This window comes from Heterodontus francisci, chromosome 25, assembly GCF_036365525.1.
Source record: "Heterodontus francisci isolate sHetFra1 chromosome 25, sHetFra1.hap1, whole genome shotgun sequence".
NCBI classification, from domain to species: Eukaryota; Metazoa; Chordata; class Chondrichthyes; order Heterodontiformes; family Heterodontidae; genus Heterodontus; species Heterodontus francisci.
In genome coordinates, this window is record NC_090395.1 from 53430796 (window position 1) to 53458086 (window position 27291).

At 41.7% G+C, this 27291-nt stretch overlaps 1 protein-coding gene across 6 annotated transcripts in view; it reads left to right on the top strand.

The window, feature by feature from the left end:
- The window catches only part of LOC137383870 (copine-8-like), a 699632-nt gene that overhangs the window by 244215 nt on the left and 428126 nt on the right, over positions 1 to 27291 (top strand). For 4 of the 6 annotated variants that reach the window (XM_068057206.1, XM_068057208.1, XM_068057211.1 and 1 more), the window contains exon 8: positions 4338 to 4424. The exons of the other annotated variants lie outside the window; for them this stretch is intronic. In XM_068057206.1, the coding sequence (XP_067913307.1) occupies positions 4338 to 4424 (87 nt within the window). The remainder of the gene's footprint in view (positions 1 to 4337; positions 4425 to 27291) is intronic. 6 annotated transcript variants of the gene reach the window in all.

Consider the following 27291-nt stretch of genomic DNA (forward strand, 5'->3'; position numbering starts at 1 on the left):
GTGCTGCTTTTGATGATTTCTTCATCTGTATCCCCAGATCTCTTTGCTCTTCTACCACATTCATTTTATTTTCTAAGGTGTAGATGTTTCTATTTTTCCTACCATAATACACTATCTCACATTTATCTCAATTAAAGTTCACTTGCCACTAACTACCCAGACTGCAAGTTTCCTAATGTCTTCTTGTATTATGTTACATTTTTCCTCAGTTAGCTATGCCCCCCAAATTTGGTATCATCTGCAAATTTTGATCTTGAGTTACTTATTCCCAAGTCCAAATCATCAATGTAAATGATCAATATGTTAGGTCCCAGCACTGAACCAACAAATACAGGGAACCCTGGATGTCAAGGGATATTGAGGATTGCATCTGGGGAGAAAAGGAGGCTTATGGCAGATTCAGAGCGCTGAAAACAGCAGAGGCCCTACAGGAGTATAGAAAGTGTAGAGTAGGGGGGGTACTTAAAAAAGTAATTAGGAGAGCAAAGAGGGTACATGAAAAAACACTGGCGGGCAAAATAAAGGAAAATCCTAAAGCATTTTATAAGTATATTAAGGGCAAGAGGATAACCAGGGAAAGAATAGGACCCTTTAGGAACCAAAGTGGCAAACTGTATGTGGAGCCAAAGGATGTAGGTGAGGTTTTAAATGATTACTTTTCATCGTGTTCACTATGGAGAAGGATAATGTAGGTGTAGAGATCAGAGAGGGGGATTATGATATACTTGAACATATTAGTATTGATAGGGAGGAAGTATTAGCTGTTTTAGTAGGCTTAAAAGTGGATAAATCCCCAGGCCCAGATGAGATGTATCTCAGGCTGTTATGTGAGGCAAGGGAGGAGGTAGCAGGGGCTCTGATACAAATTTTCAGATCCTCTCTGGCCACAGGAGAGGTACCAGAGGGCTGGAGGACAACGAATGTGGTACCAATATTCAAGAAAGGTAGCAAGGATAAACCAGGTAATTATAGGCCGGTGAGTCTAACATCAGTGGTTGGGAAACTATTGGAAATAATTCTGAGGGACAGGATTAATGTCCACTTGGAGAGGCAGGGATAGTCAGCATGGCTTTGTCAGGGGGAGATCTTGTCTAATTAACTTGATTGAGTTTTTCGAGGAGGTGACTAGATGTGTAGATGGGGGTAAAGCAGTTGATGTAGTCTACATGCACTTCAGTAAGGCTTTTGATAAGGTCCCACGTGGGAGATTGATTAAGAAGGTAAGGGCCCCTGGGATCCAGGACAATTTGGCAAATTGGATCCAAAATTGTCTTAGTGACAGGAGGCAAAGGGTGATGGTCGAGGGTTGTTTCTCCAAGTGGAAACCTGTGACCAGTGGTGTAACACGTGGATAGATGCTGGGACCCTTGCTGTTTGTAGTGTACATTAATGATTTACACGTGAATATAGGCGGTATGATCAGTAGGTTCGCGGATGTCACAAAAATTGGTAGTGTCGTAAATAGTGAGGAAGAAAGCCTTAGATTACAGGAAGATATAGATGGGCTGGTAAGATGGGCGGAGCAGTGGAAAATGGAATTTAATCCTGAGAAGTGTGAGGTGATGCATTTTGGGAGGACTAACAAGGCAAGGGAATATACAATGGATGTTAGGATCCTAGGAAGTACAGAAGGTCAGAGGGACCTTGGTGTACTTGTCCACAGATCACTGAAGGCAGCAGCACAGGTAGATAAGGCGGTTAGGAAGACGTATGGGATACTAGCCTTTATTAGCCGAGGCATAGAATTTAAAGAGCAGGTAGGTTATGATGGAGCTGTATAAAACACAAGTTAGGCCACAGCTGGAGTACTGTGTACAGTTCTGGGCACCACACTATAGGAAGGGTGTGATTGCACTGGAGAGAGTGCAGAGGAGATTCACCAGGATGTTGCCTGGGATGGAGCATTTCAGCTATGAAGGGAGACTGAAAAGGCTAGGGTTGTTTTACTTAGAGCAAGGCTGAGGGGGGACATGATTGAAGTATACAAAATTATGAGGGGTATTGATAGATTAGATAGGAAAAAACTTTTTCCTTTAGCGGAGGGGTCAATAACCAGGGGGCATAGATTTAAGGTAAGGGGCAGGAGGTTTAGAGGGGATTTGAGGAAAAAGATTTTCACACAGAGGGTGGTTGGAATCTGGAACGCACTGCCTGAAGAGGTGGTAGAGGCAGGAATCATCACAGCATTTAAGAAGTATGTAGATGAGCACTTGAAACACCGTAGCATACAAGGCTACGGGCCAAGTGCTGGTAAATGGGATTAGAATAGATGGGTGCTTGATGGGCGGCACACACGATGGGCTGAAGGGCCTGTTTCTATGCTGTATGACTCTGACATTCCTCCAATCTGAATAACTACCCTTTACCCTTACTCTTTAATGTCTATTTTTTTTGCCAATTTGCTTTCCAGTCAGCTATTTGTCCTGACTCCAAGTACCCTAACCTTTGACTTGAGCCTATCGTGTGGCCTTTGAAAATTCAACACCATTGATTTCCTCTGGAGATTGCACTTTATTAGCTTGTTTGGGCATAAAAACACAAGAGAAACAATTAAATTGTGAAGGAAATAGTGTTTCCAAATTGCTGAAGTAAACTCAAACAACCTTCAGTCAATCCTCTCCCAATTAGTTTTTATCATACTTCTAAGTTCTGATCTTTTCCTTACACATTCCCTGTCATTTTATTTCTAGCATATCATTGAAGTCCATAAATCAACGTGCTAGTGTTAGATATAAAATATGAAATGGATCAATATGCAACAGCACCCAAATTTCAGGTATGACGTAGGTTGCATCAATACTCTATATTATATTTCAGATATAAAACATGGATTGGATCAATAACCTGCATCCTTCCCTTTATACAGCAAGGTCACCTGAAACGTTGACTCCTCTCTCCACAGATGCTGCCAGACCTGCTGAGTATTTCTAGAAATAGAAGTGTTCTCTTATTTAAACTTCAAACTGCATAAACAATATTACATCAACTGCATATTTATGCTTAAGTCTGTAAGATGCTAGAAATCCTTGGCCCTTTCCATGACCTCCGTGTCCCAAAATGCTTTATAGTCAACGAATGACTTCTAAAGTGAAGTCACTGTTCTAATGTAAGCTACACGGCAGGTAATTTGCACACAGCAATGTCCCACAAACAGCAATGTGATAATGACCAGAACATCTGTTTGAGAGATGTTGGTCGAGGGATAAATATTGGCTAGGACACTTGGACAACCCCCAGATCTTTTGGTGGTTCAATTTAGGAGTATGTATCTCCTTGATCATGGCGGTCTATTACATGTTAGAGGGCAATGCTTTGGGTGTATTTTTTGTGTATTCTATGGATGGGCTTTCTGACCCTGGTGACTCATCTGTTTGGACTTTTTCTTGCACCTTTACCTTAAGTCAGATGACTTGAAACCAGTTTCTACAAGCACATCATGTTCACTATAAACAATTTCTGCAGCACAGTTTAACAGTTAACCAACATCATTGTAAATTGTCCACTGTGATGCCCACTATTCCTTCTGTCACTTTGAACAAAGGAAAAATTCACAAATTTTATGCAGCCAAAACTATTATTCTGGATTTATCTATCTTTTTATAACATAATAAAAACCTCTGTCAAGTGTCACATTTACTTCTTGTAACATTTTCTATTTTGAAAAAACATGTCCTTCAACTCATTTACCGTGCTTATCCGAATTAGTTCGAGTGTAGCTCTGATTTTTAAAAAAGGTTCATTGTTCACCCTGCAGCCCTCTATTACAGACTTTTTTTTGCACAAGGTTATACTTGTGGAAGCAGAAATTTACATTGGCATGACAAAAAGTGGGCCTGCTGCTGATCTTGGTGACGATCTCAAAAAGTGGCAGGCCACATGCAAAAGAGCCACTGCAATCTCACGCGTGGTGACTTATATAAATAGCCAGGCAGCCTGCACCACCCCCCCACAATCACGTGGAGGCAGCGGGCTGTCCATCGCCAACAATGGCGTCAGCTGCATGTGCACAGGCGCCATTTTTATAGGCCAGCCAGCCCTGCCAGCATATTTAAATTTTTTGAAGATATAACCCCCCAAAATGTATAAAATGAATTTCTAATGCCCCTTTCCCACCCCCTGCAATAACAATTATATTAACTATTTTCCCTTCCCTCCCGCCAAAACACATACCTTTTAATTCTGACCTCTTTCCCCACCACACCCCCCCTCCCCACCCCCAGACTGCAGAAAGTTTAAAGTTCACCCCTTCCCACCATCCCTTACACCCATTATGTTGATTTGACCCTGTCCCCTCCCCCCTGGACTGAAAATCTTAACTCCTCCCCTTTCCCCACCAGTGTCACGCCAGCCTTCCCTAGACGGGGAATTGAAGGCGCGGGAGTGCCAGTCGCACTGAGGATCGCGGCGGGTCCGGAAGATAAAAGGTAAGTTTATTTAAATTTATTCATCCCGTTCATAGAAATATTGTAATTCAGTTCCTGTCACCCAGCAAGCGGTGGGGTGGTGGTGGTGGTGGTGGTGGAGGTGGTGGTGGTGAGGGCTGGTGCACTGCCACGGAACCTCACTGTTGCTGGGAGGATTGGGCAGGTCCCTCCTGGTGCATCCTCCATGGTAGACCTCTGTTGGAATGGGTCTTCCAGTCGCCTCCCCTCCCAACAACCACCATGGAGCCTAACATCATGGGTGTGGCAAAGTCCAGCCCAGTATCTAATTATAACATAACAGTGTTATTTTTCCGCTGAGTAACAGCATCACATATAAAAGTTTTAAATCCATCGTACCTAGTTGTCAGGCATCACAATGCAAAACAATCTTTTTTTTGAAAATAGAGGAAGGGCAACAGCTAAGACTTTTTCTGACCTTCAGGTGAAGCCAGTTACCCTCTATTTGATACAAGATCTGTTCATTTAAAACAATTAAATCTCCAGCCTTAGATGGTGCTCCTGAGTAGCAAAGTGCATAGTACTACATTGGCTTTGAGCCAATAAATTAAGATGTGTTAATGTTGAAATCGAAGCTACTGTGCAAATCTGTTACATTCATCACCATTGAAGAGTAAATCATTATCTTCATCACTTCAGATATTGCAAAGCAGGAGAATGTTTTTTCCAAGAGGTTTTTTTTGGCATAAAATATTCATTGAGGTTTTCACAACTGTGTCATAGTCGATCAGTACTTCAGTTTCTGGCAGTGTTTCAGAAGTCTTTTAGACTTCTTCCTCTGCATTATACAAAAGCATGGTACTTTTGTTTTTCTGGTTATATCAATCACTGCTAGAAAATAAACTTCCAGTCAATGGTTACAATACCTTGGAGTCAATTAAGAGACAGATAGATGCTATAACAGGAGAATTGTGTGTCTTTTGAGGATGACCAAAACCCCCTCCTTGTTCAACTTTATCTTATAATATTGGGAGAAATAAATCTAGTTGCAATGCCCTTTACTAGATTACACAATGGGGAATCTGAATGCTGGATGATCAAGTCATGTTATTGACGGCATCCGTGGAGATATTTGCAGCCTGGTGTCTCTGCCATTCTCAGCAGGAAAATATAGATTGGGAAGAGATGCAGGAATAATGTCAGAATGGGGGAGGAGAGCAAATCAGCAGTGGAAAGTTTGTCAAAAGATTCAACTCTCAAATGTTTCAGTTTTGTCTGGATCTGTTAAATTGCTGCAGACTTTAGTCATTCACAGCTGCAGGGAGCTTTTCTCCTCATCCACACATTTTGAAGATTTATCTTTTTGTTTTCTAGTGACTGAATGTAGAAAGAATTACCTGCTCATGAGTTGTTCCTTCATTCCCCCCATTGCTACCCCCAGCCCCCTCCAATGTAAGTGCATCTCTCCTGGATCTGAATTGAATGCGTAAGTGGCAGTTTGACTGCAGGTGACATTTTTATCCCTCAAAGCCATATCCCACTCCGCTTGGCTGAGCACTATGAGCAGCAGATGAGAAAAAGTACTTGCGATTTTTGTTATCCATGGGCAAGAAGCAGCAAACTGTCAGTTAGTGATGGAAATCTGTATTTTGGTGCATTTCTGGTTGACATACAGCAGACTAGAGGCTGCACAGTTAGTAGCTGTGTGTCATGCATTTCCTGTTGTGCTGTCAGACCACCATCAGATACCAGCCTCCAGATGCAAATAGCTTTAATACTGTCGTCTGCAGCAATGTTATCCTTGTATATGAATCACAGAAAGTTAACATGCGAGTACAACAAGCAAATAGGAAGGTAAATGGTTTAAAAACAGAAAGTGCTACTCAGCAGGTCTGGCAGCATCTGTGGAGAGAGAAACAGAGTTAACTGTTTCAGTTCTGCAGCCTTTCATCAGAACTGGCAATGGTTAGAAATGTAATAGGCTTTGAGCAAATGAAAAGGGAAAGGGGTGGTGGGGGTGGGAAGAAGAACAAAAGGGAAGGTGTGTGATAGGGCAGAGGGCAGTAGAGATTAAATGACAAAGATGTCACAGAACAAAAGGAAAGGGAATGCTAATAGTCACTCTCTCTGGACTAATACTTTGTCTTTTCATACAACTATTAGCATTCCCTTTGCAGAGGAAGTGCAGTGCAGATTCATAATACAAACTAGGAGTGGGCCATTCGGCCCCTTGAGCCTGCTGTGCCATTTGATAAGATCATGGCTGATCCGAATGTGGCCTCAACTTCACTTTCCTATCTGCTCCCCAAAACACTTGATTCCCTTGTCTATCAAGAATGTATCTAACTCAGCCTTAAATATATTCAATAACCCAGCCTCTACTGCTCTCCGAGAAAGTGAATTCCACAGACTAATGACTCAAAGAAAGAAAACATTTCTCCTCACCATCATCTTAAATGGGACACCACTTATTTTTAAACTGTGGTCTCCTAGTTCTAGTCTTGCCTGTAAGTGGAACATCTTTCCAGCATCCACCCTGTCAAGTCCCCTCAGGATCTTATATGTTGCAATAAAATCACCTCATTCTTCTAAACTCCAATGGGTATAGGCCCAGCCTGTTCAACCTTTCCTCATAAGATAATACCTTCATCCCAGGAATCAGGCGAGTGAACCTTCTCTGAATTGCTTCTAATGCCATTTTATCCTTTAAGTAAGGAGACCAAAACTGTACACAGTACTCCAGATGTGGTCTCACTAAAGCCCTGTACTGCTGTAGCACAACTTCCCTACTTATATATTCTATTCCCTTTGCAATAAACGACAACATTCCATTTGCTTTTCTAATCACTTTATGCACCTGCATACTAATGTTTTGTGATCACTAGACTGTTCCTGGGATGAGAGGATTGTCCCATGGAGGAGAGATTGAGTAGACTGGGCCTAGGTTCTCTGGAGTTTAGAAGAATGAGAGGTGATATAATTGAAAGATATAAAATTGTTAAGAGGCTTGACAGGATGAATGCTGAGAAAATGCTTCTTCTGGCTGGGGAATCTAAAACACTGGGTCACAGTCTCAGAATAAGGGGTTGGCTATTTAGAACTGAGGTGAGGAGAAAATCCTTCACTCTAAGAATTGGGAATCTTTGGAATTCTCTATGCCTGGGAGCTGTGGATGCTCATTTATTTAACTATATTCAAGACAGAGTTTGGAAGAATTTTGGTTACTGAGGAAATTCCAGGAGATGGGGAAAGTGCAGGAAGGTGGAGTTGAGGTAGAGGATCAGCCATGATCTTGATGAATGGCAGAGCAGGCCCAAAGGGCCAAATGGCCTACTCCAGCTCCTATTTCTTATGTTCTGACACGCTCTACAGTTACTCTGTTAAATCCATACTCTATTTAAAGGCCAGTACTGAGCGGCTTTATTACATTTTCCTCACCCAGAGCACCAAACTTGGCGATGCTGTCCCTGAGCTAGGGGTGGCAGCTCATGAAAGCATGACTCAGCATGAGTCACTATTTTTATGGTGAGAAAGGAGACCAAAAAAACCCAAGATATGAATAATGGCTAAAGAACCAAATTCTTCAAAGAAAAAAAAGCATTCCCTGCTCAGTTACATAAGAACATAAGAAATAGGAGCAGGAGTAGGCCATTCGGCCCCTCAAGCCTGCCCCGCCCTTCAATAAGATCATGGCTGATCTGCCCCAGACTTCAACTCCTTTTCCGTGCCAGCTCCACATAGCCCTCAACTCCCCAATATTTCAAAATCTATCTACCTCCTCTTTAAATACTTTCAGTGATCTCGCCTCCACAACTCTCTGGGGTAGAGAATTCCAGACATTCACTATCCTGTGAGAGAAGAAATTCCTTTGCATCTCAATTTTAAATGAGTGTCCCTTTATTCTGTAACTATGTTCCCTAGTTCGACATTCCCCCACTAGTGGAAACATCTCAACATCTACCCTGTCAAGCCCCCTCAGAATCTTGTACGTTTCAATAAGATCACCTCTCATTCTTCTAAACTCTAATGAATAAAGGCCTAACCTGTTTAACCGTTCTTGATAAGTCAACCCCTTCATCCCAAGAATCAGCCTAGTGAATTGCTTTGAACTGCCTCCAATGCTAGTATATCTTTTCTTAAATACGGGGACCAAAACTGTACACAGTACTCCAGGTGCGGCCTCACTAACATCCTGTACAGTTGTAACAAGACTTCCCTATTTTTAAACTCCAACCCCCCCTAGCAATAAAGGCCAAAATTCCATTTGCCTTCTTAATTATTTGCTGCACCTGCATGCTAACTTTTTTTGTTTCATGCACAAGAACACCCAGATCCCTCTGTGCTGCACTTTTTTGGAGTCTCTTTCCATTTAAATAATAGTCTGTCTTTTGATTCTTTCTACCAAAGTGCATGTTCTCACACTTTCATACATTCAACTCCATCGGCCAAGTTTTTGCCCACTCACTCAACCTATCTATAATCGCCTTGCAGATTCCTTATGTCCTCATCACAACATGCCCTCCCACCTATTTTTGTATCGCCAGCAAATTTGGATATATTACACTCTGCCCCCTCCTCCAAGTCATAGATAGTAAATAATTGAGGCCCTAGGACTGATCCTTGTGGCACTCTACTAGTTATGTCTTTCCAACCTGAAAAAGACCCATTAATCCCAACTCTCTGTCTTCTGTGAGTTAATCAATCCTCAATCCATGCTAATACATTACCCCCAATACCGTGAGCTCCTATCTTGTGCAACAATCTTTTATGTGGCACCTTATCAAATGCCTTCCGGAAATCTAAATACACTACATCGACTTGTTCCCCTTTATCAACTCTGTTTGTTATATCCTCAAAGAAATCTAGCAAATTTGTCAAACATGATTTCCCTTTCACAAAACCATGTTGACTCTGTTTGATTGCGTTAAGCTTTTCTAAATATCCTGCTATTTTTTCCTTAATGGACTCTAACATTTTCCCAACGACCGATGTTCGGCTGACTGGCCTATAGTTTCCTGTTTTTTGTCTCCCTCCCTCTTGAACAGGGGCATTACATTAGCGGTTTTACAATCCGCTGGGATCCTCCCGGAATCCAGTGAGTTCTGGAATATTTCGACCAATACCTCCACTATCTCTGCAGCCACTTCCTTTAAAACCCTGGGATGCAGGCCATCAGGTCCTGGCGACTTGTCTGCCTTTAGTCCCATTAGTTTGTCAAATACTTTGTCCCTTGTGATAGAGACTGTGACACGATACTTCCTCCCATTAGCTCCTTGCTTATCTGTGGGATGTTTATAGTGTCCTCCACCGTGAAGACCAATGCAAAATATCTGCCATTTCCCTGTACCCCGTTATCAATTCTCCAGTCACATCCTCCAAGGGTCCCACGCTCACCTTAGCTACTCTTTTTATATACCTGTAGAATTTCTTGTTTGTTTTTATATTTCTTGCCCGTTTACTTTCAGAATCAATTTTCTCCCTCTTTATTAGCTTTTTAATCATTCGCTGCTGCTTCCTAAAAGATTCCCAATCCTCTGGCCTACCACTAGTTTTCGCCACTTTGTATGCCTTAGTTTTTGATTTTATACTCTCCTTGACCACCTTTGTTAACCATGTTTGGTTCATCCTTCTCATCGTGTCCTTTTTGACCGGGATAAATTTTTGCTGAGCGTTATGAAATATCTGTATAATGTCTGCCACTGCTCATCCACTGACCTTCCCCTCAGTCTATTTTCCCAGCTCGCTTTAGATAACTCTTTCTTCATACTTCTGTAATTGCCCTTGTTTAAGTTGAAGACACTGGTTTGAGACCCGAGTTGTTTGCCCTCAAACTGAATTTGAATTTCTACCATGTTGTGATCGGTACCCCCCATAGGATCCTTAACTATGATATCTCTTATTAATCCTACCTCATTACACATTACTAGATCCAAAATAGCCTGTCCCTGGGTAGGTTCTGCAACGTATTGCTCTAAGTAACAATCTCTGATACACTCTTAAAAGTTCGTCTTCCATGTAACCTCTGCAAATCTGATTTGTGTAGTCAATATGCAGATTAAAATCACCCATGACAATTGTAATACCCTTCTTACACGTCTCCATTATTTCCCAATTTATACTTTGTCCGCTGTGTGGCAACTTTTCGGGGGCCTGTAGACGACTCCCACCCGTGACTTCTTCCCTTGCTATTCCTTATTTCCACCCAAACTGAGTCCACATGATGATCTATTGCACCTATATCACTACTCACCACTGCACTGATACCTTCCTTTATTAACAAAGCTACCCCACCTCCTTTTCCTTTTTATAAAAACAAAAAATGCTGGAAATACTCAGCAGGTCTGGAAGCATCTGTGGACAGAGAACCAGAGTTAACATTTCAGGTCAGTGACCCTTCTTCAGAACTGGCAAATGTTAGAAATGTAAAAGATTATAAGCCAATAAAGCAGGGGTGGGGCAAAAGGAGAAGGTATAGATAGGACAAGGTCACAGAATAGCTGACCAGAAGGTCGTGGAGCAAAGGCAAACAATATGTTAATGGTGTGTTGAAAGACAAAGCACTAATACAGATAGGGTGTTAACGGTCTGAAAATTGAACAGCCACAAGTACAAACATTAAAAAAAAGCGGGTAAGCAAACTGAACAAACTAAGATGAAATAAAATAAACACAAAAAATATATATATTAAAAAAAGGAAAAAGAAAAAAATAACTAAAAATAAAAGTAAAATGGGTGGCCCGTCATGCTCGGAAATTATTGAACTCAATGTTCAGTCCGGCAGGCTGTAGAGTGCCTAATCGGTAAATGAGATGCTGTTCCTCGAGCTTGCGTTGATGTTCACTGGTACACTGCAGCAATCCCAGGACAGAGATGTGAGCATGAGAGCAGGGGGGCGTATTGAAATGGCCAGCAACCGGAAGCTCGGGGGTCTGCTTGCGGACTGAGCGGAGTTGTTCCGCAAAGCGGTCACTCAGTCTGCGTTTGGTCTCCCCAATGTAGAGGAGATCACATTGCGAGCAGTGAATACAGTATACTACATTGAAAGAAGTACAAGTAAATTGCTGCTTCACCTGAAAGGAGTGTTTGGGGCCTTGGATAGAGAGGAGGTAAATGGGCAGGTATTACACCACCTGCGATTGCAGGGGAAGGTGCCATGGGAAGGGGACGAGGTGGTGAGGGTAATGGAGGAGTGGACCAGGGTGTCACGGAGGGAACGATCCCTTCGGAATGCTGACGGGAAGGGAGGGGAAGATGCGTTTGGTAGTGGCATCACGCTGGAGGTGGCAGAAATGACGGAGGATGATCCTTTGGATCTGGAGGCTGATGGGGTGGAAAGTGAGGACAAATGGAACCATGTCGCGGTTCTGGGAGGGAGGGGAAGGGGTGAGGGTAGAGGTGCGGGAAATGGGCCGGTCATGGTTGAGGGCCCTGTCAACCACAGGGGGGGGGATTTCTCAGTTGAAGAAAAAGGAAGACATGTCAGAAGCACTATCATGGAAGGTAGCATCATCAGAGCAAATGCGTCGGAGACAGAGAAACTGGGAGAATGGAATGTAGTCCTTACAGGAGGCAAGGTGTGAAGAAGTGTAGTCGAGGTAGCTGTGGGAGTCGTTGAGCTTATAATAGATATTAGTGGACTGTTCAATTTTTAATCCATTAACACCCTATCTGTATTAATGCTTTGTCTTTCAACACACCATTGATATATTTTTTGCCTTTGCTCCATGACCTTCTGGTCAGCTATTCTGTGATCTTGTCCTATTTACACCTTCTCCTTTGTTATCTCTTGCCACACCCCTGCTTTACTTGCTATAATCTTTTACATTTCTAATATTTGCCAGTTCTGAAGAAGGGTCACTGACCTGAAACGTTAACTCTGCTTCTCTCTCCACAGATGCTGCCAGACCTGCTCAGTATTTCCAGCATTTCTTGTTTTTATTTCAGATTTTTTTATTTCCATCTTATTTTTCAGGAACGTTGAATACCCTTGAATATTGAGTTCCCCATCTTGGTCACCCTGCAACTATGTCTCTAATAGCTATCAAGTCATATTCATTTATTTCTATCTTGTTACAAATGCTGCGTGTATTCAGATAAAGAGGCTTAAACTTTGACTTTTTACCATTATTAATCATTCTGGTTCTAATTTCTGCTGCACTCCTCTGCTTATATTTTCTGCCCCACCCTTCACACTCGGATTACCGTTTGCCTCTTCACTACCTTGCACCTCGGCTCTCTTGTTTCTTTTTGATTTTTTAAACATCTCTTCAATTGAACCCTCCCCCCCCCCCCCCCCCCCCCACTAATTAGTTTAAAGTCCTATCTACAACCCTAGTTATATGATTCGCCAGGACACTGGTCCCAGCATGGTGCAAATGAAGCCCGTCCGGTGCAAATGAAGCCCGTCCCAACGGGAACAGCTCTCTCTTTCCCCAGTACTGGTGCCAGTGCCCCATGAGTCGGAACCCATTTCTCCCACACCAATCTTTGAACCATGTGTTTATCTCTCTAATCTTATTTACCCTACGCCAATTTGCACGTGGCTTAAGTAGTAATCCGGAGATTATTACCTTTGAGGTTCTGCTTTTTAATTTCGCCCCGAGCTGCTCATAGTCCCTCATCAGAACCTCTTTTCTTGTCCTACCTATGCCGTTGGTGCCTATGTGGACCACGACAACTGGATCCTTCCCCTCCCACTCCAAGTTCCTCTCCAGCCCAGAAGAGATGTCCTTAACCTTGGCACCAGGTCGGCAACACAGTCTTCGGGACTCCCTGTCTTTGCTGCACAGAACAGTATCAATTGGCTTGAAAGTTATTTTAACTTTTGACCATGAGCATCGATTTCAATAATGATTGGTTTGTGCATTCAAACTGTGGACCATATTTTCTTTTGCCCCAGAAGCTGTCTGTATGATTGGCAGGAACCTCGGGCAGAAGTCAGTGACTTAACAATATAAACTGTTCATTATGGACATCCCATCTTGTCTGCAGTAGAGAGAGATCTGAAATGGCTGGTTTGTGTACTCATCGCTGCTGGTTTGCTGCCAGGAGAGAAAGGCAGAGGTCCACTGCTTCAGTGCATAAAGCCGGTCACTAGTAGAAATCAGTCACAACTTCAAAAAGATGTCGCTTGGGAAATAGCAATGAATTTGATTATGTTTGTGCTGTCTTGAATATCTATTTGCATGTAGAATTATTTTGTGCCCTCTATTTGTCCTGGCAAACAAAGGCTGAGATGTACCATGATGGAGGGAGCAGAAATAATGTGTCAAAAGCTGCCTCCAACCACTGGGAGCTATGCTACTTGACTACTTTGCAGAATATCAATAGTATTTTTAAATTCATATGTCCTAACATTTTATTCTTATAAATTACATCTTTATATTTACACTTGGAGCAAATGTGAAGCTATCAACATCAAGGAAATCTAAAGAGTAAGACAAGACAGATACTTATTAAGGACCTAGAGATGTGGCTATTTTAAAATGATGTGAATCAGAATAGTTTACATTTTTAAAGTGAACTGTAGGAAAATAATTTACAATGAATGAGATTCGAGAGGTCTAGGATAGAACCATAGAAAAACTATGGCACAGAAGGAGGCCATTCAGTTCATCGTGTCCATGTTGGCCAACAAAACTAGCCGCCCAATCTAATCCCACCTTCCAGCACTTGGTCCATAACCTTGCAGGTTACAGCACTTCAGGTCCAGGTACCTTTTAAACAAATTGAGGGTTTCTGCCTGCACCATTCCTGGCAGTGAATTCCAGACACCCACCACCCTCTGGGTGAAAAAGTTTTTCCTCATGTCCCCTCTAATCCTTCTAGCAATCACCTTAAATCTGTGCCCCTGGTAATTGACCTCTCCACCAGGGGAAACAGGTCCTTCCTGTCTGTTCTATCTTGGCCCCTCATAACTTTGTATACCTCAATTAGGTCACCGCTCAGCCTCCTCTGTTCGAAGAAAAACAGTCCTAGCCTATCCAATCTTTCCTCATAGTTACAACTTTCAAGCCCTGTAAGCCCAAGTCTTGTAAATCTCCTCTGCACTCTCTACAGAGCAATTATATCCTTCGTGTAATGTGGTGACCAGAACTGTATGCAATACTCCAGCTGTGGCCTAACCAGCGTTTTATACAGTTCTAGCATTACATGTCTACTTTTGTATTATTATACCTCTGCCAATAAAGGAAAGCATTCCATATACCTTCTTCACTTTATCTACCTGTCCTGCCACCTTCAGGGACCTGTGGACATGCACTCCAAGGTCTCTCACTTCTTCCACTCCTCTCAATATCATCCCATTTATTGTGTATTCCCTTGCTTTATTTGCCCTCCCCAAGTGCATTACCTCACACTTCTCCCGATTGAATTCCATTTGCCACTTTTCCGCCCACTCAATCAAACCATTGATATTCTGAAGTCGACAGCTATCCTCTTCACTATCAACTACACGGCCAATTTTTGTGTCATCAGCAAATTTCCCAATCATGCCTCCCACATTTAAGTCCAAGTCATTAATATATACCACAAACAGCAAGGGACCCAACACTGAGCCCTGTCGAATGCCACTGAAAACCTCTTTCCATTCGCATAAACTTCCATCGACTACTACCCTTTGTTTCCTGTCACGGAGCCAATTTTGGATCCAACCTGCCAAGTTCCCCTATATCCCATGGACTTCCATTTTACTGACCAGTCTGTCATGTGGAACCTTGTCAAATACCTTACTAAAATCCATGTAGACCACTGCACTACCCTCATCAATCCTCCTTGTTACTTCCGCAAAAAACTCAATCAAGTTAGTAAGACATGGCCTTCCCTTAACAAATCCGTGCTGACTATCCCTGATTAATCCATGCCTTTCTAAGTGGCAGTTTATCCTGTCCCTCAGAATTGATTCTAATAATTTACCCACCAACGAGGTCAGACTGACCGGCCTATAATTATTCGGCCTAACCCTCGCACCCTTTTTAGACAATGTTTATGTGGGCTCATCTTGCCGAATGCGAAACTGTGCCAAACTCTCAATTAGTTGATAAATCATACTCACTGCAGTCTATTCAGTTGTACTACTGAAAAGATTAACTAAAACAGTGTCTCAAGGTATTAGGAGCAACAGTAGGCGATTCACTCTGTCAAGCCTGTTCCACCGTTCAATTAGGTCATGACCGATCTGTAGTTCAACTCCATTTACCCACCTTGATTCTGTAACACTTAGATTTTGGTTAGGTAAGAATAATATAAACTTTATGGTGACCTAGCCTCAGCAGTTTTTTGGGGGACAGAGTTCCAGATTTCCACTACCCTTTATGTGAAGAGGTGCTTGCTGACATCACCATTGAGCAGCCTAGCTCTAATGAAAAAGACTTTATAAAAATATATATATACAGAACCATTTGCTAGTTGCATTGGTATACAGTAGTCAGTTTCATAGTAAATTAAAAAGAAATTGATGTTTTAAAGTTTTAAAAATCTACTTATTAGTGTCCTTGCGACTAAAATAGCCCAATTTTTCGAGCCTCCTTGAAAAGTCCGCAAACACATGCAGTTAAAGGAAACTCACAATGGTGACTAATTTGATCTGGGGCAATGTTTCATAAACTAGCACAAAAGATCTCACTCTCAATTTGCACTGGACAGAACTTGCGCCTGAAATTCCTCCATCTTTTATGCTTGTTTATCTGATTTTGGGCAAATTGCACTGAAAAATCCAGTGCAACTTGGCAGAAACTCCAAACTCCAGCCTTTGAGGAGACTTGGCTGTGATGTTTGTCATGGTCAACTAACCAGCCAACTGTACAGTAGAAAATGAAGTTTCTAAATTTTAAACTGAATTGTTCTGTGTATCATCCCTGTTAAATGTGCAGCTTAGCTAAACAGATAGAACTGGTGAAACCAGCACCACACTATGTTATAGATACTATTTTTCCTGGAAGACTAGTAATGAAAGGTCTGTTTGTACAATGTAATCATAATAAAGATAGATGAAGCCCTTGGGACTAAAGCTTATTTCAAATTTGCTGTCATGTATGAGCAGACTTCTTTCCCATGAGCTAGAGAGCATGTCCTTTTTGGGCTGCATTTATGCTACATGTGATGGTTACAATCCCGGCTGCCACTCCTGTTGCTATAGTAATTGTGTCACAAATGCTGCAGGGCAGCTTTTACAGTGACAGATCCATTTTGACACAACAGTGCATCTACATTTGCCTTACCTTCCACAATAGCCCAGGAAGGCCCATATCCAGACAGCAAACCCACTTTGTTACCTGTAAGGATATCAGCATCAGTCCTGTAATCACGGAACACAATGTCCAAAAACAATATGACTGCCCTTGAGAGGAAGCTGCTTCATGTTTATGCTGCCATTACACATAGTTTTAGTTCACAACTGTGGCAACACCATCATTTCTGAACCTGTATGCTGTCTCTGGTGCCAAAGCTGCTGACTCATTGAAGCTGCTGCTTTCAGACCACTTCAAAGCTACCGCTGTCGACAAACTGCCAATTTAAATGCATTATTAATGTCTTTGCAAAGCTTTCAGTCCATCATTCATGCATGTAAACTTGGATTTATTGAACAAAAATAGGACAATTATTGCTGACAATAACTTCTTTCCGTTAAAGGGAGTGACAATTTGTCATTATTTAGATGCTATATTCTGGACTTATCCAGCAGAAGTCATGCATAAGTACGGTCAGATAGTTCTTCAATTGTCAGCCAACAAGGGAAAAGAAATTTGGCAGAAAATTCAATACCTATTACTTTGTTTACAAGCTATTGATTTTTGCACCAAAAAACCCCAAATTAAACACATTCCAAACTCCCATCAGCTTTAAACTATGTTCCATAAAATGCAATAGGGCATTAATTCATCTGATCAGCTTTGGCTGCTTGTAGGTTTCAGTTAAATGGAGTGTGCTGTAACTGTAAAAGTAAGTTTTAATGACTACTGTGGGAGGAGAAAAAAGACAGCGGGTACTTTTCAGCTGAGTGCTGAAATTGCTGGAGGCAGGAAACTTGCAGGGATTTTCAGGAGACAGATACTCAGGAAGCTCAGATGACATGTTAGTAAAAATTTAATGATGCTGCACTCCGATTTTTAAAAAACTTTAAGATTGTAGGAATAAGAAAAGATTGTGGGAGGAAAAGAACTTGTTCCTCCCTGTGTAGTACATATAACAAGTTCACTTTGGTCTTGCAGACCTATTATATAAATACAATGTTAGATCCTTTACCAAACCTGTGTAACTACCACAGTAATTAATAGGAAAAGTACAAGGGGTTTCAGAATCCAATGATAAAATCCAAGTTATAAACCACAGAACAAGTTCTGGCAACGATTGTTTCTTTTAAATTGTGCTTATTGAGGTGCTAAACTTTTAAATGGAGCCGGCACTACATAAGGGGTATTGTAATAGACTGCAGCACCCCTAAGTTAGAGTAGGACATGTTGCCTCTTCATTCTCATCCAGACATCTCCTACTGGAAGTGTACGGGAATGGACGTCCACTGGGAAGATTGCACTGGGCTGTGATGCCATTTGCTGTTAAGGTGCAGACCCAAATATTGGCAACTTGAGCAAGGTCCTAGAGGCTGTCTGCTGTTTAGAGAACTTTACCCCAGTGAAGGAGTCTGGGCCAATGGGAGAGGAAAGGAAAGGAGAGGAGAGGAAGGGGAGGAAAGAACATTGAAGGAGAAAATGAGAAAAGAAGCTATTAGAGTTAAATGAGCTGAAGTAATTCTGTTATACTCTACTCTGGGAAAGGAATTGAATCACATCGGTCAATCTAATAAATGTTCAACATTATGAGGGCTTATTTTAATCAATGAATACTCTCAATTCTTGTAATCTTGTTAACAATCAAGCCAGTTTATTTAAAAAAGATGTACAATGCTACGTTGGACTCCATTATATTGTCACCAAATGTTTAAGCACTACCCATTCGATACCACCATATAATTCATCTAGTTTTCAATGGAGCTAACAGAGTATGATTTATTTAGATTTTTGATTTAGAGATACAGCACTGAAACAGGCCCTTTGGCCCACCGAGTCTGTGCCGACCATTAACCACCCATTTATACTAATCCTACACTAATCCCATATTCCTACCACATCCTCACCTGTCCCTATATTCCCCTACCTATACTAGGGGCAATTTATAATGGCCAATTTACCTATCAACCTGCAAGTCTTTTGGCTGTGGGAGGAAACCGGAGCACCCGGAGGAAACCCAAGCAGACACAGGGAGAACTTGCAAACTCCACACAGGCAGTACCCAGAATTGAACCCGGGTCGCTGGAGCTGTGAGGCTGCGGTGCTAACCACTGTGCCGCCCTATTACACAAATTTCAGTGCCGTGACTCAGATTCGAACCGAGGTTGCTGCGGCCACAACACAGAGTACTAACCACTATACGGTCACGGCAAGCTACTACTGCCTTTGGCACCTTTCTCCAAATATAGAATTATCAAGTTAAACTCGTTATACTGGCACCTACTGGTTATCTCTGGTGCACATTGGTCTCACACCTAAAAAGGAAATAATATGATGGCAGAAAATTACCGAATCAGAAATACCACCCTTGAAAAAAGAGATTAATCATGGTTTATTTTAAAGTTTTAAAAAAAAACTTATTTGCCAATCTTTTTAATGCACACTACCCCTTTTAGTTCTAGAATTCGTACCTGATTATTAGTAACTTATCCATCTTAACCAGTAAAGGCTGGCCTTTCCTTTACATGTTCCTCAGAGATTTGGGGTAGGATTTTCACCTGTTACCTCAATGTGGGCATGATCCTGGCACTGCTCCCTGAGTTGAGAATTGTTAGCTATTTGTGGTGAGCTTCTAATAGAATTCCAGTCTGTGGCTCCCGTAATAATTCTGGCAGTGGTTTTGCAGGGAAGTTTCCACAGCACCTGAAGTGATGGGAGGTGCATTAAAATGGACAGAAAAGCCTGGAAGACAGCTGGAAAAGTCTCCCACTGCAGGCTTTTGCCTACAGAGACTTACAGCAACTAAGTACTTGGGGCTGAAATAGAGGGACTGAGGGCCTCTACTAGGCTCTCTCCCTCCATTAGAAGACATCGAGGCCTTTACCGCCATTAGCCCAAACCTCAGGCCACCTTCCGCCAGGCAATTCCAGGGGGAGAGGTAACTGGGACTCTTACAGGCTTGATTCCAACAGTGCTTATTGAAAAATAATCAGGACAATGAAACCTAGCTGATCTATTTGCTTTTCCTCTTTGCTTTTCTAACTTTTTGATTGCTCAGGCCAATTGTAATGTGAAAAGTGCTGCCCTGGCTAATTGTATCAAACACAGTACTTGCAAGGGATAGGTACTAGGAGCATCCTAGTCTCTGCAGCTCAGTGTCTAAGTATTCCTATCCCAAATGTATAGGATCCTGTTATATCTGCCTGAGGAGTCAAATCATCAAAACATCCATAAAACCTAAGTCTTTTCTCACATTACATTAATTTTATCCTCCCTTTTGGTATTTAGATATAGCCAAGATACAAAACCTATCCATTTTAATACTCTACAGCCTTTTTGGCATGTTTACAATTTACCCATGTCTTTTGTTGAATGAAGATGGGAGTATGTGAATAGCTCTGAAAATTGAGTTAGGCTTCTAACCCCTTCACATCCCATTTCTCTTCCAACTCTTTCTTATTTCACTTCATTGCCTTACTATACATCTGGGTCTCTACATGTATAGACTTTAGCTCTGGGGTTACCCATTTTTTCAGAAGCTCTCAGCGAATTTTGTGATTAATTGACCTGATATGTTTTATGTTGGTGTAATGGTGTACATTTTACTTAAGCATGAGTTTTGTAGCAATGATTTATGACTTCTGGTTTAGATGTGACTAATGGATCTACTTTGAAATATTTGTGGACTGAGTCTGTTTCCCTGCATCTATCTTTCTCTGCCATTATTTTTGTTTCCTTAATCTGTCCCTTTATTATGTATTATTGACATTATAGTATTATTAAAGCATTTGAAAATGCTCATTTTAAGTCCAAAATAGTTTTGTTCCACTTTCCCTTTCTTCTATTTTTCCAATTTTGTTGCTTTTCTTTCTAACTTCTGCTTTTACTATTTTAAATTTGCTTTGCATAATTTCTAAATCTAATTTTCCTGAAAATTTCATATTTCTTTAAAAAAAAATTAACAAGTTTAATAACTTATTCTATTCCTCTAGTGTCTTATCCATCCATTTTGAACATGAAAATCAGAAGTTGCCTCTGAAGTCCTGTTTTCAGTCAATTGAGGTTGAGGCAATAAAGTTGAAAAGCGATTTATTTATTTATAATTTAGTTATTTTGTATATATTCATTGCAATGCAGTTCAAATTCATCTAGCAATCAGTAACAACACCCAAAAATCATAACTATAGTACCTATAGTAGGGATATGATACAGTAATACTGTGCTTCCATGCTTTGATAAGGTGCTTGGTTGTACACAAACCTACTGAAAAAAATGGCTTTCTTATTTCTCAAATTAATAAATATTCCTATGCTCTTGCTATAAAAAATTGATGAGCTGCCAATTGTAGTGTGCTGTTTGCTGTATTCATAAGTATTGGTTCAACATAAATGTAGGCTTTATATTTGGATTCAACAGAAACACTGTCTATTGTCTTACCTATCTATATTTGCATGATTTCAGGTACAGGTCTTTTCCTCACTATCCGTATCTGTTCCCTGTAAAGCCATGTGCTGAGTTTGTCTCTCAAAATGTCGTCTCCTTATACATGCCTGATGGTATCAGTTGCATCAGTGCCCTGATCTCTTAAAAGGTATGGTTTCTTAAAGGTGAAGTCACCACTGCACTACATTACATTACCCCTTTTAAGTTTAAAATTTCTCCCTTTTCTTTAAAAGATTTACAATTGCAAAATTACATTGAACAAAACTTGGTTGGACTGAAGTTTGAAACTTGGAGGGGATAGGTTTCAGGCATATCACCCGCAATACCAGACTTTGTTCCCACCTGGCTCCATTCATCAGCGATGCATGACATGGTCTTTAAATTGAACGGGTAATCGGTGAGGTCTCGATGATCTTCTCTGTGGGATCTTGCAGTATCTAACTGTTTGATATGGTTGAGCTGCTTCTTGATTTTTCACAAGTGTGAAGTCATAAAAGTCATCTTCGTGCCTTTTGTTCTGAAATTGTTTTCGCATTGACTTTTTTGAAGAAGGTTACATTTCTCTTCTAAATGTAGCTTCCTCTCTTCACAATGATCATGTTTCATTTTCTCTGAACTACGTTAAGAACTCTTGGGTCAAATGGTGGGCTAATTTTTGATGATTTCTCTTGCCAAGCCACAACTTTGAGTCCTTTTATCTTATCTTTTGCATGTATCCTTCGGTCTGCATATGTCTTTATCTTTTGTTTTGAATCCTGTCTCTATCTCTCAAGCTTTCCATTGAGTGCGTGTAGGGTTGAGTAGATGTGAATTGTGGCAGTTCGCACTTTATCTGTCTTCTATTCAGAGCGCAGCTTGGCGATATATTTGTGGTCGAATGAGGGGTTGCCCTATAGGCTCTTAGAAAGCTAAAGAGTTGTAGTTTCCAGCTCTTCCTTCAATGCTGTTATGCTGTTTGTTTGTTTTCCATGAGGGTGCAATTGAAATGTTCTACCTCTCCATTCGCTCTCGGACATAAGGGTGTAATTCTTCAATGGGTGAATCCTAAGTGGGTTGCAAATTCTGCAAATTCATGACCTTTAAACAGTGGGCTGTTGTCTGTTCTTAGTGTATCTGATATCCCTTGTCTCGTGAAGATGGCATCAAATTTGGGTAGATTTGCTCTAGCTGATGTCAATGTCACTATATTTACCTCTGGATATCTGCTGTAGTCATCTACTATGACTAAAATGTATTCACCAAAGGGAAAAGGTCCTAAAAAATCAGCTAACACTTCCTTCCAGGATCTCTCGGGCAAGGGTGTCATCCTACGTGGTTCAGGCTGTTTGGCATGGTATGCATTCTCTTATTGCTTTTTCTATCATTTTGTCAATTCCATAGAAAATCTTCTCAATCTGAAGGCTTTTTGTCTTTATGGTTCTTTGATGCATTGCATGTGGGATCTCAACTGCTTTTCTCAAAGATGTAGGGAGGTCAAGTCTGTTGCCTCTGAGTATGAGTCCATCATGTGCTGTGAATTCATCCTTGCATGATTGGTATACTTTTACATCAGGGTTTTTCCCAATCGTCATGCTTCTGTGTTTGTATGGCTTTCATGAGAAATTAGTGTTTTATATTTCCCTGTTTCTTCTCTTTGTATATTGTTCATGGCTTTAAGCATGCGTGACCACATATGTAATTTAGATAGTCAATGTCTAGTTCAAGCTCAACAGGATTATTTTTAATTGGATTTCAACTTTAAAAAAAAAATAGGCAGGGTTCTCTTCATCTTTGCCTTTGTATATTAGATGACAGTTGTATGGCATGTGTCTCGATCTCCATCTCTCGATTCTTGCGGATGTTGGTTTCTGTTTTGTAAAAGTGCCCAGCAATGGTTTTGTGATCTGTCACAACAATAAACTTGACTCTGTATAGGTGGAAATGTTCTACTCCCTGTACAACTGAAAATATTTCTTTCTTTGTCTGCAAATATCTTGTTTCTGTGTCCATCAATGATCTGCTTGCATATGAAATTGGTATGTTTTCTTGGCAGAGCATGGCTCCAAGACCAACTGGACTCGCATCTACTACCAACTCAGTGTGTTGTCTTGGATTGAAATAAAGCATTGTTTGTGTGTTTGTCAAAGCTTTCTTTAAGTTATGAAATGCCTATGCTTCTACCTCGGCCCATTTCCACTTGACATCTTGTCGAGTGAACTGTCGAAGTGGGCCTGTGATAGAGGCATACTCCTGGGATAAATCTCTCAATGTACAATGCTAATCCCAGGAGAGATTTGACTTGTTTTGCATTTGCAGGAGGATCTGCGTTCAAGATTGCCTTCACGTTAGAATCTGGAGATAGACGTTTTTTGTTAATTAGGTGCCGGTAGAGTTTCACTTGCATAGCTGAAAAAATGCACTTGTCTTTATTTTGTTGAAAATTGTGCAGTTGGAGTTGATCCAAGACTGCTTGTAAGTGCTTGTCATGTTCTACTTGTGTTCTCCCATATACAATAATGTCATCTGAGACATCCTTGACTCCATTTAGAAGTAGTCCTCCCACAGCTGATTGAAAAATTTCAGAGGCTGTATTTCCTTTGAACATTAAACCTTATTAATCTAACATGGGTACTGAAGGCAGTTATGTATCAACTGGATTCGTCTAACTCAAATTGGTGATATCCAGCAATCAAGTCTAGGGTACTGAAGATTGTTGACCTATTCATGTCTTCAATTATCTAGTGTTGGCATTGGGTGCTTTTCCCATTTATCACTTTGATGGCATGTCTCATGTCCACGCAAATTCATAATTGTCCTGTGGGTTTGGGGACTACAACAATTGTGCAATCTCCCATGTTGGCCCATCTTGTCTTTTCAGTGATGTCCAGCATCTCCAGTTTGTCCAATGCTTTCTAGATTTTGCGCAGCTTCTGGCGCTGGGCCAAAGATATGGGGGAGGCCTGCCTCGACCTTTTTGAGTCCCCCCCCCCCCCCCCCAACCACAATGCGATACTCCGTTGTTCTGGAAGCAAAATTTCCAGTGCCGAAATCTCTGTCCCTTTAAAGACAGGGATCCCACCTTCAAGAGCTGTTGGCCAATCACAGAGCCTGCAGCTCAACAGTATTGGCAACACCACCAGGAACGGTGGCCACTGCCAGTACTACAGAGGCCTTGGACTCAGGCCCAGCGCTGGAACCCCAGATAGGTGAGGTAGGGTCTCCGGTGCCAGTCCAGTAGGTGTGAAAGCAAGGGTTCGGGGGGTCCATGGAGGTGGAGGTTTTTCCTGCTGAGGAGGGAATGGCTCCTGAGACCTTGGGGAAGGGTCTCTTGTATTACAAGGCCCCCTTCCCGTGTAGCAGAGGCATCTCTGATGCTGATTAAATCCCAGCAACAGGGGTTTGGTGGGGGGGAGGGAAGAGACCCTTAAGTCGCCGTTTAGGCCACTTAAGAGCTTCAATTGGCTTCTGGGTGGCAAGGCCATCTTCAGCCTATCCCGCCCCTGACAAAATTGCTTGGTAATGGAGCAGTGTCAAACCCTCCGCCCCCCACCACCCACCCCCCCCTACCTTTACCTCCCTTCATGATTCTATGGCCCCTCCCCACCTCTGACCCCATCTCAGCGGGGCCCATAAAATCCAGCCATATGTCCTTTCTGGAATGGAATCCTGCTGTATTTCTGTTGCTAGGGTTGGACTGACTGATTTATGTGGAGTTTTATTTTCTTGTTTCTCTGCTTTGCCAATGCCTTTGAATAATTGTGGATATTTCTTCAGGATGTCGTCTTTTGTCGGGGAGTTCTGTCCTCTGATGGTGTTGTTGTGATCAGCTGCAATTTGCTGGCAGTTTCAGAACTTAGCAGATTTCCCTTGCTTGTGTCTATAACATGGAATTCAACCTGACATATGGACCCATGGGAAGATTTGAGAGTAACTTGGATTATCCCTGGGACCGGTAGAGGGGTATTTGATCTGTAGGAGAATATTTTAGAAATCGGCTTGTTTATTTGCAGTTTCTGTTTTTTATATGTGACTCGTGGAATGCCGGGGCATCCATTAAGTTGCCTGTTGCTCCTGAGTCAATTACCGCAGAGATTGCCGAATTGCCTACAGGCAGACGTCGGTACTTGTGGTTGCGAGCAACAAAAATCTTCTCTTGTGCTTCAAAGGTGTAATCTTCTTTTGGTATTCAACTCTATTAATGTCTTCTGCAAGCTTCAATTGGCATACTCTTGCGAAATGTCCCATTTTTTTCACAGGCTTTACACTTCTTTCCTTTCGCAGGACAAGTTTTGTAGTGAGGATATGCACCAACACAATGATTGCATGTTTGAAGGTGATATTGTGATCTCTGTCTTCCTTGATGCGCCTCGGAGCTTTCTCTGGCTTTCCTCTGTGCCCTTGTATTTGGTGTGTTTCACTGATGAAACCTTCCTCGTGTGGCATTCACAGATTCTGTTGACAATCTTGACCTAGCCTCAGGGGATTCTCGTCTTATGTTATTTGCCTCTTTCCCTTCTAAGACTAAGGCTCTTGCCTTTCTCTGGCTTCCAGCATTCTGCCAATATCAAGTAGCCTTTGCAAGTTTAACGATTCACCCTCTCTGAGAGCTTGCCGCCTTAGTTTTGGAAATTGGCAGGTCATAATAATTCGGGAGATAATTTCTTTGTCCATGTCTGTGAGGTTGCAATTCTGGCTCAGACGTCTGAGTCTCATCACATAGTCGTCAAGGGTCTCGCACTGAGCTTGTTTTGCTTGCCTAAAGACATAAATATCAGAGTGAAGATTTTCCCTTGGTTGAAAACATGGCCACAGTGAAAAATAGTGGGAAGGGGCCAAGTAATGTTAAAAAGACAAACTTTAATGCTCTGTGTCTTAACGCGCGGAGCATTCGCAATGAAGTGGATGAATTAATTACGCAAATAGATGTAAAGAGGTATGATCTGGTCGGGATTCTAGAGATATGGCTGCAAGGTGACCAGGGATGGGAAATGAACATCCAGGGATATTCAGTATTTAGGAAGGACAGATAAAAAGCAAAAGGTGGTGGCGTTGCATTGCTGATTAAAGAGGAAATTAACGCAATAGTGAGGAAAGATAGCTCTGACGATATGGATTCTGTATGGGTAGAGCTGAGAAACACAAAGGGGCAAGAAATGTTGCTGGGGGTTGTATATAGACTCCCAAACTCTAGTGGTGATGTTGGGAATGGCATTAAACAGGAAATTAGAGACGCATATGATAAAGGAACATCTGTAATTATGGGTGATTTTAATCTGCATATAGATTGGGCAAATCAAATTAGTCACAATACTGTAGAGGAGGAATTCTTGGAGTGTATACGGGATGGTTTTCTGGGCCAATACGTTGAGGAACCAACAAGAGAACAGGCCATCCTAGACTGGGTATTGTGGAATGAGAGGGGAATAATTGACAATCTAGTGGTGCGAGACCCCTTGGGGATGAGCGACCTTAATACGATAGAATTCTTCATCAAGATGGAGAGTGACGTAGTTGATTCTGAGGCTAGGATCCTGAATCTTAGTAAAGGAAATTACGAAGGTATGAGGCACGAGTTGGCTATGAAGAATTGGGAAATGTTACGTAAAGGGACGACGGTGGAAAGGCAATGGCAAACATTCAAAGAGCGCATGGATGAACTGCAACAATTGTTTATTCCTGTCTGGTGCAAAAGTAAAACTGGAAAAGTAGCCAAACCATGGCTTACAAGGGAAATTAGAGATAGCATTAGATCCAAGGAAGAGGCATATAAATTCGCCAGAAAAAAAAACACACCTGTGGATTGGGAGCAGTTTAGAATTCAGCAAAGGAGGACCAAGGGATTGATTAAGAAAGGGAACATAGAGTACGAGAGCAAGCTTGCAGTGAACATAAAAACTGACTGTAAAAGTTTCTATAGGTATGTGAAGAGGAAAAGATTAGTGAAGACCAATGTAGGTCCCTTACAATCAGAAACAGGGGAATTTATTATGGGGAACAAATAAATGGCTGACCAACTAAATGCATACTTTGGTTCTGTCTTCACAAAGGAGGATACAAATGTCATACCAGAAATGTTGGGGAACACGAGGTTTGGTGAGAGAGAAGAACTGAAGGAAATCAGCATTAGTAGAGAAATGGTGTTGGGGAAATTGATGGGATTGAAGGCCGATAAATCCCCAGAGCCTGATAGTCTGCATCCCAGAGAACTTAAGGAAGTGGCCCTAGAAATAGTGGATGCATTGGTGGTCATCTTCCAAGATTCT